General features: G+C 46.1%; 1 protein-coding gene across 2 annotated transcripts in view; it reads left to right on the top strand.

The window, feature by feature from the left end:
- The first annotated feature begins 4356 nt into the window (after nt 1-4356).
- The window catches only part of DSTYK (dual serine/threonine and tyrosine protein kinase), a 49313-nt gene continuing 36421 nt past the window's right edge, over nt 4357-17248 (top strand). For both annotated transcript variants that reach the window (XM_042975371.1, XM_042975372.1), the window contains exon 1: nt 4357-4784. In XM_042975371.1, coding sequence (XP_042831305.1) covers nt 4517-4784 — 268 coding nt within the window. In that variant the 5' untranslated portion in view covers nt 4357-4516. The remainder of the gene's footprint in view (nt 4785-17248) is intronic.

Raw genomic sequence — 17248 nt, 5'->3', positions numbered from 1 at the left:
AGGGCAGCAGTTGAAGAAGGGAGCAGTAATCTGGAGATCTTAAATAGCTTTAAAAATTCTTATTTTGACCCATGCCCAGAGTACACCCTGTAGACGGCCCGCTTTTCTAGATCCCCACAGTGGGCGGCACGGGGACCTACTGTGAGTGATCAAGTGTGGAGACTTGAGGGAGTCTGCAGTATAAATCAGGTGGGGTCTCAGTTTGGTTCCATTTTGGATTTAGGATTCAGGTTCTCCAGGTTGGCAACTTAGTTAATGCTTGCGCATCTGCTTTCCAGCTTCTACTTTTCTTTGTTTTTGTTTGTCCTACTGACTCCACTCATTATTGTGGGTTCATGCTTTAAAAATCCCGTCAGTGGGGAGCCTGGGTGGCTCAGTCGGTTGGGCGTCCGACTTCAGCTCAGGTCATGATCCCGTGGTCCGTGAGTTCGAGCCCCACGTTCGGCTCTGTGCTGACAGCTCAGAGCCTGGAGCCTGTTTCAGATTCTGTGTCTCCTTCTCTCTCTGACCTTCCCCCATTTATGCTCTGTCTCTCTCTGTCTCAAAAATGAATAAACGTTAAAAAAAAAAAAATTAAAAAAAAAATCCCATAACTGGGGCACCTTGGGTGGCTCAGTCAGTTAAGGGTCTGACCCTTGGTTTCAGCTCAGGTCATGCTCTCACAGTTTGTGGGTTGGAGTCCTGTGTCATGCTCTGCGCTGACAGCGTGGAGCCTGCTGGGGATCCTCTTTCCCTCTCTGACCCTCCCCAGATTGCTCTCACTCTGTCAAAATAAATAACAAAAATTAAAATAAAAAATAAATAAAAAAAAATCCCATTCCTGTCATTTTAGTGGTGTTCTAGGAGAGAACAAAAACGGATCTATGTGTTCATCCTCATTAACTGTTTAACTTTCATCACTTAAAAAAAATGTTTATCGGGGCGCCTGGGTGGCTCAGTCGGTTGAGCGACCGACTTCGGCTCAGGTCATCATCTCACAGTTCGTGAGTTCGAGCCCCGCGTCGGGCTCTGTGCTGACAGCTCGGAGCCTGGAGCCTGCTTCGGATTCTGCGTCTCCCTCTCTCTCTCTGCTCCTCCCCTGCTCACACGCTGTCGCTCTCTAAAAAATAAATAAAGTTTTTTAAAAATTGTTTTTTAAAATCTTTATTTATTTTTGAGAGAGGTGTGTGAGTGAGCAAGGGAGGGGCAGGCTCAAACCCAGGAACTGATGAACTCATGAACCCATGAACCATGAGACCATGACCTGAGCAGAAGTTGGATGCTTAAGTGACTAAGCCACCCAGGCGCCCCAACTCAGTTTTAAGGAACATTTTCCTATCCTAACTTGAATCCTCTCTTGACACCATTTAAACTTTCATTCTCTCCCAGTTGTCCTTAGAATTGGATGTTTGAGTAAAATACGTACTTTCACATGTAGCTGACTGTGATTTAGGAAGAGTTCATGTTATCCTCATATTTAAGATTTTAAGTAGCAGGAAACAAACAAAATGATCACTTTCCTCAGCAGATCAAAAATAGAGATGAGACATACACATATGCAAATTGTGAAATTATGTATGTTAAATTATGTAGAAGCTTTGTGATGGCAGTATTGTTTGTAATACCAAAAGACTGCCAAAAACCTAAAGGCCTATCAATAGAGGACTTGTTAAAGAAAACATACCAATCCATATGGTAGCATATTTATACAGTTAAAAAGAATGGGGCAGATCTTTATATTTTGGTACAGGAGGGCCTGGAAGGGCAGAATAGAGTAAGTATACTGTGCTATCATCTGGGTTTTTTTTTTTAATTTTTTTTAACGTTTATTTATTATTGAGAGACAGAGAGACACAGAATGTGAGCAGGGGAGGGGCAGAGAGAGAGGGAGACACAGAATCCGAAGCAGGCTCCAGGCTCCGAGCTGTCAGCGCAGAGCCCGACGCAGGGCTCGAACTCACAAACTGCGAGATCATGACCTGAGATGCAGTTGGTCACCCAACCAACTGAGCCACCCAGGCGCCCCCATCTGAGTTTAAAGACACATACCTACACCTCCAAGAGGGCTACCTCCTGGGAGGGGAACTAAGTGACTAGGAGACAGGCTGGAAGAAAGACTTAGTTTTCCCTTGTATAACCTTTGTAGCATTTGAATTTATACTACAGGCTTATATTCCTTATTTTTTAAAATTTTAATGTTTATTTATTTTTGAGAGAGAGAGAGAGAGAGAGAGAGAGAGAGTCGGGGAGGGGCAGAGAGAGAGGGAGACACAAAATCTGAAGCAGGCTCCAGGCTCTGAGCTGTCAGCACAGGGCCTGATGCAAGGCTCGAACTCACACACTGTGTGAGATCATGACCTGAGCAGAAGTCGTAAGTTTAACCGACTGAGCCACTGAGGCGCCCCATTCTTTTAAAAATAAAGTACTGACAGGGGCGCCTGGGTGGCTCAGTTGGTTGAGCGTCTGACTCCTGGTTTGGGCTTAGATCATGATCTCACAGTTTCGTGGGTTCAAGCCCCGAGTCAGGCTCTGTACTGGCAGCATGGAACCTGCTTGAGATTCTCTCTCTCTTCCCCTCTCTGCCCCTCCCCAATTTGCCCTGTCTCTGTCTCTCTCAAAATAATAAATAAACTTAAAAATAAAATAAACTACTAATGAATAGTTTTTTAAAGAATGAACTCCATGGCCTTTACCTAACATAATGCTCTCCCTCACGACTTCCACCTTTCCAAATGTTACTTCTTTAAGATAGTTATTAATTCCCAAATCCCTTTCTGGACAACTCTAGCCCGAGTACTCTCTTATCTGATCCTCTTTGTTAGAAACTATTGTGCGTGGAGGAATGCCTGGGTGGCCCAGCCGGTTGAATGTCTGACTTCAGCTCAGGTCATGATCTCAGAGTATGTGAGTTTCAACCCCGCATAGGGCTCACTGCTCTCAGTGCAGAACCTGCTTTTTGATTCTCTGTGCCCCCCTCTCTCTGCCCCTCCCCTGCTCGTATTCTCTGTCTCTCAAAAGTGAAGAAACATTAAAAAAAAAATGAAATGATTGTATGTGGCAAAATTTTCACACACTGATTTGCTACCTCGCTGCTGCTGCTTCTTTGAAGTAGTATCAGCCATCTTGTGTTAAACGTTCCGTTTTGTATTTTCATTTGTGTTTTACTGAGTCTTTTAGAGGTTGCATGGGGGTCTTGCAAAAAATGAGGAGTGGCTGGTGGAGAATATGTAAGTAAAAGGGAAGGAGCGCAAAAGAGTCTGAGGCTCTCTCCAGACCCGTAGTCCTTCACACCCACCTACCAAGCAGAGATTCATGTGAACCAGTGACCCCTTTTCATAAAATACTAAAAGCCCCCTCACATTTTAACATTGAATTAACCCAATTATCATGACATCACTCTGCTAAGAGCCCTTGCACTCAAGGGATGAGAGGTTGGGAGACAGAAGCAAACATTTTGAAGCAAGATCAACAAGCCTAGACCCTTATTTCATAGATCCCAAGACAAGACGCTGGAGGCATTCAAACTCAAACTCAAGTCTCCTCTTAAATGCAGTTGAACTACACGATCCAGCAGAGGTCTGGCCTGGGTGAAAGAGGGGGATCTTTGCACAGCAAGAAAGACAGGAAAACTCTGTGCCTGGAGAAGAGGGGAAGAGAAAGCAGGAGGTGAAAAGGAGGTGATTGTGAAGTTTTGTCTCCTCTATAATTGTGTCCAGGGCTCTGTGGCAGTCTGTGGCAATAAAAGTCTCTATTAGCAGAAGCCAAGTTGAGATAATCAGAACTGGTTTGGAACTGCAAACCTCAACTTCCCCTAACCCAGCCCAGTCCCTTTACTTCCAGAAAACAATGGACTTCGGTTTAAAGCTCTTTAACGACCCTTTCACATCCCCCTTTTCCACACCTGGAGAGAAAGAGGGCGCAATATAAACAAGAACCGTTTCCCTATTTTTAGGGTATTTTCAGTCGATTCCCCAGTTTCTACTGTATCCGGAAAGTGAGAACCGTTTAGGGTAGCCATGGAGACATCGTTGGCCTCAGTCTTGTTTCCTTCCTTCTCTCTGCTACTGAAATGTTTTGCTCTGATTTCACGAAGACACCCCACTTCTGCTGACGCGGGATTCTGCAGCCTCCTCTCTCTCCTCTCTATGCAGGGCGCGGGAACCCGTTTTGAAACGAGGGGAGCGTGTGCGCACAAAAACGGGCGAGGTTCCACCGGGAGTCAGCCCCGTCCACGGTCTCCAGGTTTCGGAGCCCGCCCCCGCCCAGACTACAAATCCCAGGAGATCCCGCGCAGGGCCTGCGCGCTCCAGTGATCCTTCCCTCACTCTGCCGGAGAGTGGAGATAAAGGTTCCGTTAGCGGCGCACTGCGGGTTGGTTTGTTTTCAACGGCGGTGACGGAGGTCGGAAGCCCGGCCGACTGCAGGCGGGGGCGTCAGGGGGTGGATTCCTCCTCCCCGAAGCACTGGGGGGCGGGGAGGAGGGAAGCGGGGCCGGCGGGCCGGGGACCGAGCCGCCAGGACAGAACGGGCCGGGGCGATGGAGGGCGACGGGGTGCCGTGGGCGAGCGAGCCCGTCTCGGGTCCCGGCCCGGGCGGCGGCGGAATGATCCGCGAGCTGTGCCGGGGCTTCGGCCGCTACCGCCGCTACCTGGGCCGTCTGCGGCAGAACCTGCGCGAAACCCAGAAGTTCTTCCGCGACATCAAGTGCTCCCACAACCACAGTTGTCCCTCCTCCCCCACGGGCGACGACGGCGGGGCCGAGCGCGGCCCTGCCGGCGACGTCGCCGAGACCGGGCTGCAGGCGGGTAAGGAGGGCAGCCGCGGCGGAGGCAGGGCTGGAGGAGCAAGTCGGAGGGCGGACCGCACCCCTGTCCCTGCAAAACAAGCCGGGAAGGGGCGCAAAGTGGAAGAGGGGCGGCGTGGCCGGGTCCCCGGGCCTGGGCCGGCCGGATCCGCGAGGCCGTGGGCGGGCATCCCCCGGGGCGGGGGTGGGCGAGGGGCGCTCGGAGGCCGGCGGGAGTGCCAGGAGCGCGCTCCCGCACAACCGGCCGTGCGCAGGGGCGGGGAGTGGGGGTGGGAGGGGGTGGGCGGCTGAGGTCGGAGACCCGCCTAGGGATGGAGGAGTGTGGACGCCCGGAGGAAGGGCAGCAGGCAGGGTGCCCCAGGAGCCCGAGGAGTCCAGGGAACTGTAGTGGATTGTGTATGTGTGTGTGGTGTATGTGTGCGTGCTTACGTGAAATGCTTTTGCACGAAAACTGAAGAAGTAAGGGGTGTACTGTAAATGGGGCTGGGGTCGCTAAAGGAAATCCCTATCTGACGTGCCAGGGTGCCTGAGGGGTTGCTCGTGCTTATGGCGAAGAAGTTGGGGAAGAGATCGGGTTGTTGTTTGGTCCTGAGACTTCGTGACTTGATTCTCCCTGGGATGTGCTAGAGTCCCTAAAGCATTTAAAATCGTGCAGGGCCTTTGATCTTTCCCAATTTCTTGCTTCCTCTTCAACTGCTTTTTGGTGGCGATCCGGAGGGTTTGTTAAGTAGCGCGTCTAATTAGGAAATAGGTGGGAAGGGAGAAGGGACTGGCATCCCATGTGGACAGGTACCCTGGGGACAGCACAGCAAGTAAGACAGTGGGTTTAATTTAGTGATTCTCAAACTTAAGTGTGTACTCAAACCAAATTAGCCTTAAAAATGTCTCATGCTCTACCCCACAGATGGGGACGGTCTCGTGGGTGGGTCCTGAGAATCTAAACATAAAACGCTGCGGGGATTCTGTTGCAAGTGGTCTACAGACACACCTGTGGAAGCACAAATGTAGATGCTAATAGCGAATTTGAACATGAGGCTCAGACCAGAATGAATTGTTGAGCTCTTCAGAGTTTGTGCGTTGGGTTCTGTGTTTCCGAAGTTGCCATGTTTCATATCCTCCAGTTGTCTGAGACTCCAGAAATGGCGATGAAAGAAAGTAAGATAATAAGAATCTGATCTGGTCCTAAATAATATTCTTCCACTTAGTGAGCTTGGAAGTAATACAACGCGGAGGAAAGCACGGTAGCTTTTCTGGAGTGGTGGTTTGACATCGTCAGCCCAGAGATTGCCGTTCTGAAAATGGACCTATAGAGGCTGTCAGAAAATTGGCAAGAAGGGCTAATGTTTTCAGAGATGATCCTCAGAATGTGTACTTTAACCCTCTCCCATAGCAGTGCTTTCCAGCAGCTTTCCTGCTCCCAGGTTTTTTTAGAGCTTACCTAAAAGAGTCCTCTGTCGCTGTTATTTGATAACAATTGTTTATTTTAGAATCACTACCGAAGGAGAGAAAAAAACCATCAGGGAGTAGATTCATCGCAGAGAGATGGAGGTTTTCAAGGCACCTTGACAGGCTCTTGTTTTTATTCTTTAAAAAGCCAAGTTAAGAAAGACAAACGTACCCTTTGAATTTTGCCTCACTGGCTTTTCTAGTTGACTGCACCACGAACTAATCTTTGCGTACTGTATTTTTTTCAAAAAACTTTTAATGTTTATTTCTGAGACAGAGAGAGACAGAACACGAACAGGGGAGGGGCAGAGAGAGAGGGAGACGCAGAATCCGAAGCAGGCTCCAGGCTCCAAGCTGTCAGCACAGAGCCCGACGCGGGGCTTGAACTCACAAACTGAGATTGTAACCTGAGCCAAAGTCAGTCGCTCAACCGACTGAACCACCCAGGCGCCCCTTTGCATATTGTATTTAACTCTCTTCACCCTCTGGAGTCTATTCATCTGAAACAAAAACCAGGGTAGGGTGCAGATGACTGGACTGGGAACAGTTAGGTTTTGTTCCAGAAAGTGCTCCCATTCCCATCCCTATGGAGAGTTTTATCGTTGGAGGTGAAAATGAGCATCAGGGAAGATCATTGAGGTGGCGCCTAACTCTGTATGTTTTGGGAATGGCCATTTTCCCAGTTGTTTAGGTAATTGTGTTAGAAAGTAGACTTAAAACCTTACTCCTTAAAAAGACAACTAGCTCTTGTGTCCTCCTTTTACGGGCTATCGTTACAAGGTCAAGTCCACTCAGAGACTGTCTCAACTTTCTTTTGTGAATGTTGGTTTCTGAATAGGAACTTGGAATATCAAGAGAAGGAACACTGAACGTTTTTTTTTTTTTTTTAATTTACTTTATTTCACCCATCCCTCCACCCACCTCCCCTCTGGCAACCACCGGTTCTGTTTTTCTCTCTCTCTCTCTCTTTTTTTTTTTTTTTGATTTTTTGTTTGTTTGTTTGTTTCTTAAATTCCACACATGAGTGAAAGGAACACTCAATTTGTAACTTAACAAACCTCTGGAAGGTTTTAATCATCATTTCAGAGTGGAAGTGTGCTTTTAGTTAGGATGTAGTGTTGTATTTGAGCAACTGAAGATCATCTAGTAACTCTAAATTTTTATTATTTCACTTTTAAATCACAGAGGAGATGGGAAGAATGCCAAAATACTGCTTTCTTATTAATTTTGACAGTTTTGTATTTATTGGGGGGTGGCAGGGTAGAGGGTTATGTAATGGACATGATATTTCAGAAGCTAAAACGTAGGTGGGATTGAACTCTTAAAATAGGAATAGCTTGGCCCATACAGAGCAAACAGAATTGCAAGTGAAATTTCTTTGATTCCATTCCTCCCCTGCTGCCCAAATCATTGGCCTTCTTTTCACTTAAGTCTAGGGGATGAGAGTCCTTTTATCTGTTGACTTTCCTCTGTCAGAGGCTTTAGAAGTAACGACATGAAGGCTTTGAGAACTTCTTTGAAAAAAGGCAGAATGGAGTGTCACAAAGTAGCAGGGGGAAATTTTTCGTGTTTTGTGATCCAAAGAGTGCTTCGCTGTTGCAACATATCATAGAGGTATGAATTTTAAGAAATTGGAATGACTCAAATGTGTCTGGTTGGAATGCCCTCTTCTGTGCCGCATTCCTCCAGTCCTGCTTCCGCATCACCGCTGTGCTGTGTCAGTTTCCTCGTTGTTGGAGCCGCTGGTTACAACAGCGGTGCTCGCCTCTAGGGTTGTTGGGAGTTAATGCACGTGTTCAGAACGGTGCCTTATAAGGTGTTGTGTAAGTATTAGCTGTTATTATTCAATAAACATTTAGTACTTACCTCTAGGCTTGTTGGGAGTTAATATATGTTAATAGTTGTGTTTAGAACAGTGCCTGGCACCTTGCTGTGTATGTGTTCCACAGTAATATTATTCAATTATTATTCAATAAACATTTAAGTACCTGGGGAACAAAGAATCAGATAAAGATATTGGCATTGGCCTTAGGTTAGTGGGAATCAGTCTTTCCCTTCTATACTTTTCTCCTGAGAAAGAAAAAAAAGAATTGTAATTATTATCATTACGGTGCACCTGTTATTTGTTTATGCTGGATGAGGGATGAAAAGAGCTAGGAGTCCTGAAGTCAGTCCTCTAGAAAGGTACAGCCTATCTTCAGCCATATACATATGCAACGCCCAAAGCAGAAAAATGGCACAAAGGTAAGGTATGGCTGGATTATAGGCATTTTATGTGAGTTACAATTCTTAGATTTAAAAAAAAAATTTTTTTTAACGTTTATTCATTCGAGAGAGAGAGAGAGAGCGCAAGCGGGACAGGAGCAGAGAGAGAGGGAGTCGCAGGATCTGAAGCAGGCTCCAGGCTCTGGGCTGTCAGCACGGAGCCTGATATGGGCCTCGAACCCATGAACCACAAGATCGTGACCTGAGCTGAAGTCGGACGCTTAACTGGCTGAGCCACCCAGGCGCCCCCCAGTTCTTAGATTTTTATAGCTCTTTGCCTTTGGTTAGCAAACAGCTTAGTTTCTTCAACATTCTTCTCCCTCTTTTTTTCACACCTAGTATAAACTGGCTGCCAGTATTTAAAAGAAGAGGAAAAGCACTACGTATTTATTTGAAATAGACATTTTTCTTGGACTCCTTAGACAGAAGTTGGTATAGGTAATAAAGTTCAAGTGGCAGAGTGACATCTGGGAAAAAGACAGAAAATTGGGCGAGAGGAGATTCCTTATAGCCTAGTTTCATGTGGCTGCCTCCTTCGTGGGGCTGAGCGGCGGGGAGAAGTCAGGTTGTGGGGTGAAACAGTGAGAGACGGGGACAGGGGTGTGCTTTCCAGTAGTTTTCCCTGGTCTGTTTTAGAAGAGCTGCCTCAGCTTTTCAGTACATCCTCAGCAGACATGGTGTTGTAATTGTGGTTCTTACTTATTACTTTTATTAGCCCAAGTGTAATGAAAACTTTCACTTTCTCTCACAAGTTTCTTCCTATATGGAGGCATCACATAGTGGTCGAGAAGCAGGTACCAGCATTTCCATCAGACCTGGTTTCCTATTGTAGTTCAGCCTCCGATTCACTGTGTGACTTGGGCTTTGAGTCTTGGTTTCTTCATATGTAAAATGGTAGTGATATAAAATGCTGTCTATTGTATGAGTCCATCTATGGGAAATGCCCAGAATAGGCCAGTCTGTAAAGATGGGAAGTATAGTGTGATTGCCAGTGGGTGAGGAGAGAGGAGGATTGAGTGACTGCTAACGGGTATGGGATTTGTTTTTGAAGAATGAAAATGTTCTGGAACTAGATAGTGGTGATGGGTGCACAGCTTTGTGAATATGCTAAAAATACTGAATTATACCCTCTAAAGGGGTGAATTCGTACAAATACATACATAAAATGGGAGTGGTCATGTCTACCTCCCAAAGTTGTTGTGACAACTAGAGATAAATACTCTAAAGCACTTAGCACAGTCATATGGTTCGTGTTAAATCTACACGGCTGTTTGTGTGTACGTATGTAGTTTGAGCTGGAGCCGGATTCAACCCCACGTCTCTACCTACACTCCCAGTCAGTTCTGCTTCTGTGACTCGTCCCTTACTCTTCCGACCTGCCCGTGAGAATATAAAATGCACCCTGGCAGTGGAGAGATTTTGTTCTACATGAGTCATAACCCAGGCTCCGTAGCTTGCCATGGAGCTATAATTGACTTCAGTGGGAGACTTTATCTGATTGAATTGAGTGTAATGTGACCCTACCTCCTCTAGCCTCGTATTCCAGTTTCCAGCCCCTGACATTTAGGGTCCCAGGCTCCAGTTTGCTGATTTTGCTACCTCCGGTTCCCTGGGGGGAGCCTGGGAAGAAGTGGCTTCTCCCAAACACAGTAATAACTCTTTGCACCTTTTCCCTCTACAGCCTTTCCCTTCCTAAGCTTCCTTTCCTAGGGTAATCTGTTTCCCATGGCACAGGGCAGCTCACTATTAGAAAGGGTCGGATAATTCTGCCTGCCTTTAAAAGAAAAGACATGATTACCTTCACGATTTGCAATATGTGTAGTTTAGTCTTAACTGTCATTACTGATTTCAGTATACTTAGCTCTTCAGCCTTGCAAGTGGTTTTTTAATGTTTATGTATTTTTGAGAGAGAGAGAGAGCGTGCATGAGCAAGGCGGGTGGGGGGGGGGGGCGGGTTGCTGGTGCAGAGAGAGAGGGAGACTCAGAATCCAAATCAGGCTCCAGGCTCTGAGCTGTCAGCACAGAGCCCGATGCGGGGCTCCAACTCGTGAACCTCGAGATCATGACCTGTCGGACCAGTCGGACGCCCAACTGACTGAGCCACCCAAGCACCCTGCAAGTGGTTTTTAAAGAAAGCATGGATTTAAACAAAAATCCATTCTGGTCTTTAAATTTTGTTTTGCTCTGTCTGCTTTCCCAGCACCTCCTCTTTCTTAATGCTTTTATTCTCTGTCTCACTTCCTGCATTAAATGTACTTCTCAAAAACAATCTTTTGAAAATAAAACCTCAAAACATATGTTGTCGAAGTAAAGGGGAATATGAATTTCCCCTTGTACCTGTTGCTCAATTCCTGTAGACTCTGGACATACAGAACATGTTCTGTTTGCTTCTGGGATTGCTACAGGTATCTTTGTTTTATCCCGTTTACTAGATTGGGGGGTAAAGACTGTGTTTTATTCATGTTTGTACCCCCTGCAAAGCCCGCCATAATGCTTTATATATAACAGGCAGATAAATACCTGTTAAATATTTCCCCGGATGGTAGATATTGGAATGCTGCTTTTTCCACTTCAGAAGGGCATTTCCCACACCCTCCCCACCCCCCATGAAAGACAGGGATTTTTGTCGATTTGCCCACATTTTACTAGCCGGGCCCCTAGAAAAGAACAATGATGCGTTTGAGACATGACTGATGAGGCTAGGTTGCATTCTGTGCTGATACTCAAATGATTTTCATGCCCCAAAGATGGAGTTGCATACAGTCCCAGTAGGCCAGAGCTTCACCATGATAAGGGAAGTAAATCCTCAATATTCATTCACTCAACAAATCTTTATTAACGCCTGACTCAGTACTGGGCACAGGACATACAATGGTGAACCACAGACCCACTAATTGATGCTGTTTCAAGTTGACGTTATGCAAGGAGGGATTAGTGTTTCCTCGCGTTCCCTCCAGAGGATTTTCTACAAATTGGTTACCTACTTAACTATTAGCTGTCTGTGAGGGCTTGGGCTAAGGCGTATGGGAAGTTGTAAGATTAAACGACATTGACAGAAAAAGGAGTTGAGATGCTTTGCTAATTCTGACAGAGTTCAGGATAATTAGCCCCGACCTGCCTTTGATGGAGTAATTATAATTGTGTTGTTTGTGTGGCTCAAAAGCAGAATGCATTGGGGCGCCTGGGTGGCTCAGTCGGTTGAGCGTCTGACTTTTGATCCCAGCTCAGGTCTTGATCTCAGGGTCGTGAGTTCAAGCTCCACATTAGGCTCTGCGCTGGGCATGAAGCCTACTTAAAACAACAACAACAACAACAACAACAACAACAACAACAACAAAAAAAAAAAAAAAAACAGTGCATTGGCAAAAGTTATCGTTAGAGCGTCTTTTGCCTTCATATCTTTTCTCAGACTTCCTCAGAGGGAAGCCAGCGTGAAGAATACGAGGTACGTGGGTACATGAGGTTCTCTCCACATGTGTCAAGACCTAAGGGGAATTTGCTCCTTAACGTCTCATAGGAAAATAGTTCATCTCTAAGGATGAAGACTTCTGCTTCTTCTGTGGTCCAGGGAGTCTGATGGTGTTGTTCCTAGCAAGGGTACAGAGGGTGAGTCCATGTGGAAGATGCAGTTTTTCTTTCTGGATTCTCTCAGAGGTCTGACCGGAGTCCCCTGAAGGATTTCTAGTCTAAGTATAGGCCACCCGATGCTTGAAAATTGATTTAATTCTTTGCCAAAAGGAGAATCGATGTAGCAGCGGTGGAGATATGTGCCCCTTGCTTAGAGCCATCAGTCAGCCTCTCTGGGAAAGTCCCCTTCTAGATGGTACTCCCAAGTCCAAACCCAAACTCTCTGAAGGAAAGTTGGTCAGAGCATGGGGACTCATTAGTATGGCCTGTGGGCCCCTGGCTGAAGTGCCCATCACGTGTGGTGCCTTTTTGTGTCCTCTTTAGCAGGTGGCGTGAATGGTTTGGACCGACTCCCCGGCCTTGTGCCATGCGCTGTGGGAAGCTTTAGACCACAACTCTCTTTGGAGTTGGGCTTTGTAACGTGCTTCCGTTCCCTGGGGTGGTGTTCGCTGGGCAGGAAGATGGGAAATAGGACTTGAGGATTGTTTTGCTTTTCACTTGTCTAACTAGTCATGCCTCAAAGCTGTCCTGAGGAATGATGATAGGTTATGTACCCGTAACAGCTTTTGATTAAACACACACACACTCACAAAACACACTTGCTTTATTTATTATTTTTTATTTATTTATTTTTTGATTTATTTGTTTATTTATTTATTTTAATTTATGAAATTTATTGTCAGATTGGTTTCCATACGACACCCGGTGCTCATCCCAATTTTTAAATTTATTTTTGAGAGAGAGACAGAACGTGAGCAGGGGAGGGGCAGAGAGAGGGGGAGACACAGAATCCGAAGCAGGCTCCAGGCTCTGAGCTGTCAGCACACAATCCGATGCAGGGCTCGAACTCACGAACCGTGAGATCATGACCTGAGCTGAAGTTGGACGCTTAACCAAATGAGCCACCCAGGTGCCCCACCTCTTTTTATTTTTTAATGTTTTACTTACTTTTTGAGAGAGAGAGCGCAAGCTGGGGAGGGGCACAGAGCGAGGAGCGGGATAGAGGATCCAAAGCTGGCTCTGACAGCACAGAGCCGGATGCAGGGCTGGAACTCACGAACCATGAGATCATGACCCGAGCCAAAGTTGGACGCTCAACTGACTGAGCCACCCAGGTGCCCCTCACTTCTTTTTTAAAGGTGCTTTTATCCCTTTTCTTTGTTCAAATGTAAAGAAAAAGAACAAAACAGTCCAACTTCAGCTTCATCAGATTAAGAACTTTAGTGCCTTATTTATGCTGGACATATTTTATAGCTTAGTGTTTTTTACCCTTTCCATTCTATATATGGGGAGAGAATTACATTTCCCAGGGTTTTTTTTTGTTTGTTTGTTTGTTTTTAAATCAAGCCAAACTTTCCAGAGCAAAGACTAAGGCCCTGTCATAAATGCAGCTAGATTCAAGACTAATTTGAATAAAAGCTCACTCTTCATTTAAATTAGAGGGACAGTATCTGAACCAATATGGAGTTGATTTTTTGAAGAATATTCTGTACAGCATACCCTAGCCTTAACTTTTAATATTTTGGAGATATGCAGGGGTGAGGAGGAATGTGTGGGGAGGGAGACCGGCCAGGAGGAGAGAAGACATTCTTATTCTTTCAGCATACAACACCCCACTGGGGGATCTCCGTCTCTCCTGATTGAGAAACTGGCCTGCTCGACTGCCTCTCGTTCCGTGGGCAGAAATGGAGTGGTTCTGTGGCTCAAACTTGGAAGAGAGTTTGTAACTGTGGGACACAAGTGGTTACAGAAGAAGGACACCTGTACTCCAGAAGAGGTGGAGAGGTGGTCCCTACTGCCGAGCAATCAGAAGGGACCCCTGCAGGCAGTGCAAGGTCATGCCTCTCTGTGCGGCTCTTGTTCAGTGAACTGGATGGTTACCCGTAACTTTCAGAGGTGTGTCCTATCCTGGAGCATCTTTGTCGGTACTGCTTAGTCTTGAGGATTTCGGTTCTAAATCTGATCCTGCACAGCTTACTTAGATTAATGCCTTGAACTCCCCTGACTCAGGGCAAAAGTAAGGGATAGTGAAAAAACTGTTACTGCTTTAATTCTGTTATTACTGTATTTGATGTGTGTGTGTGTGTGTATGTGTGTGTGTTTTACCTATTGGGTGGTGGTTGTTGCTGTTGTTGTTTTTCTGGTAAAATTCTGTCTCTCCATCTCCTTCCTGTGAGATCCAGAGCTGGATACAGTTTGCTAGGTATCCTTCTGGCCCATTTAAACAAAATTACTTTGAAATAATTTTAAATTTACATAAATGTTGCCGGAACAGTACAAAGAGCTTCTTGTACCCACTTTGTGCAGATTCCCCAGTTGTTAAAGTATTGCTTTTGTGTTTGCTCATGTTCTCTTTCTCCCTCACTCTCTTTCTCTATTGTATCTACTCTTTGTCTGAACCTTTTGAAAGCAAACTGTAGACAGGTTGTTTTCTCTCCTCTAACACTCCAGTGTGCCGTTCTCCCAGCCAAGGACGTGCTTAGCGTGTAACTCCTCAAGTCAGGAAGTTAACTGACTCAGCGCTACCATCCAGCGCTCAGACCTCGCCCGCGGTTTGCCAACTGTCCCAAGAACCACGCTTTTTGTTTCTGATTCAGGATCCTATCCAGGAACACGTATTGCATTAGTTGTCATGTCCCTTGAGACTCCCTCAACGTGGAACAGTTCCTCGACCTTTCCTTGGCATTTATGTCGACAGGTTTAAAGAGTAGGTTTTATATTCTATAGGATGACCCTCAACCAGGATCTGTTTTGTCCTCATGACTAGACTCTGGTCCTGAGCTTTTAGCAGGACGGGGCGTGGAAACGATGGAATGTGCATCGCGTCAGGGGTACCTGATGTCAGCCCCCCATATCTGGAGATGTTAAGCTTGGTCACTGGTCATGTTGGTGTCCTCTGGGTCTTTCCACCTTAAAGTCACCATTTTTTTTTTCCCCTTTGCAGTTGGTTAGTCTTTTGCGGGAGGTGTTCTAAGATTTCGCTGAGAATCTTGTTTCTGAAAACACCTCCCTCCACCGGACCTTAGCATGCACTGACAGCTCCCTCCTGCCTCGGTGCTGGTGTGTGTGTGTGTGTGTGTGTGTGTGTGTGTGTGTGTGTGTGGTTTTCACAGCCGTCATCCCTTCTGGCCATCATCCCTTCTGTATTTTGTAGTTGGTATTCTTGTAGTAAGGGAGAGTTTTCCTTTTCTTTTTTTGCTTAGCTGTTTCAATCAGTGTGGACTTGGACTTGGGAATTTTTTTTTCCAATAGATTATGATCTCTTATCATTTAAGAGATTTTTTTATGCCTAATTGACCTTGATTTGGTCAGTGAACCCCGCCCCCTCCCCCCTCTCCCCCCCCTTCCCTTTGAGCTGGTTCCTGTGTCCTTTTGACTCATTCCCACCATGGACTCATTCTTGATGATTACTAGGTGTGGGAGGCTGGCTCCCAAATGACAGAAGCTAAGCCCTCTGTGAAGTTTGGGGTTGGCCTCCTTGGAGGAACTGCTTCCATCTCTGCATCCCATAAATTACAGCTTTAGCTGCCTGCTGCCTGTCCCTTCCCTCCGCAGGGTGACAGCCTCAGGAGCAGTTTTGCCCAGAGGGAAACTTGTCAGCAGGCTGCTAAGTGTGGGCTCTTCATTTCACAGCTCCCAGGGAATATAAGCTTCTGGGGGGATGCCATCTCCCTCTTCCCAGGTGCCAGGACAATCTTCTTCTTAAAAGTGGTTAGAGTGACACCTGGGTGGCTCAGTCAGTTAACTGTCCGACTTTGGCTCAGGTCATGATCTCATGGCTCATGAGCTCAAGACCCACATCCGGCTCTCTGCTGACAGGTTGGAGCCTGGAGCCTGCTTTGGATGCTGTCTCCACCTCTCTCTGCCCCTCCCCTGGTCATGTACTCAAAAATAAACAAACATGAAAAAAAAAAAAAAAAAAGAAAAAATCTTGTCAGAGAGACCTCAACGTGGTCTCTAGGTAGGATAACTTACTGACGTTTCTGCCAGCCTGACTTTTCAGCTTTCAACAAGAGCTTTGGCTGCTCGAGAACATTTCAATCTCTCATCTCCAAAAACCATTTTCTCCAGCCTCAATGTACTTGTGCCGTTTGGTCTTGAAGATTCTGAGACCAGACTACCTAGGCGTACGTTTTCCTTAAATTCTCCTGTGTTCCTAATGTCTCCTCTGTAATTCAGAATCCTTTAAATTGAGCTGAAGGTCAGAGCTTGTTTGGGAGTGATAAATGAATGTGTCATGACAGAATTCTTTCTCTCCGCTCCTGGGATTTTTGTAGCCCAATACCTTGGCGCTTGTACTAGAATTTATGGTAGTGGAAAACTGTATAACATTCATTTCTCAACTTAGCATTTGTCCTTTGCTCTTGGCACTCGCAGTTCCTAAGAAATAAAAACGCCTCACTGCTTGTTTGTGGAAATGCAGATTTGGATCCACTGATTGCCTCAGCAGGTTATTAAATCCTCCCATAAAATCCCGTGTATGTCATTCACTTTTGGAGACGACTGTAAGTTCGATGCTGAAAGTGAGGTAAAAACACTTTACCCAGCGGAGGGAGATCCTTGGGTACCAGGAGCAAGGATTGCAGTAGTAACTATTGAGACCTGAATTCACTCTAAAGCCCCGCCAACCCCGCCAATTGCAACCTTGGTGGCGATTATAGTATTGCAATTGTGAGTTGCAATAATATAAGGTGAAGGTAGAGCCCATTTCGCCTCCTCCATGTAGTGCCTTCCCTACCTTGGCCATGGACTGCCCCTTTCCCTGGCCTTCGCTAACCTCTTGAGTGTATATTAGTGATGGGAATGGAAGACAGGCAAGGAGCGAGTATTGACCTAGATCCCTTGCCATTACTCCAAAAACAATTCAAATAAAGTGTCTCTCCTAATGGGTCACTAGAGACGTAAAAAGGTCATTAGCATTTCTTCCGTCCAGTTCTCCCTTTTTATCATCGTCCAGAACTGAAACATAAAGGATAATAATCCAAACGGATAAGAGGAGCATGACAAATTTTTCTGAAAAGCACCTACCTTTTCTTTTAGAAAAGGGGCTCTAGAGACCTCCGGCATAATAACAACTCTCTTTAAAAGCGTGTACCAACCAGCTAGTGGTAACACTGCGTTGTTACT

This window comes from Panthera tigris, chromosome F3 (genome assembly GCF_018350195.1).
Source record: "Panthera tigris isolate Pti1 chromosome F3, P.tigris_Pti1_mat1.1, whole genome shotgun sequence".
NCBI lineage: Eukaryota > Metazoa > Chordata > Mammalia > Carnivora > Felidae > Panthera > Panthera tigris.
This window is presented reverse-complemented; position numbering and strand designations above follow the sequence as displayed.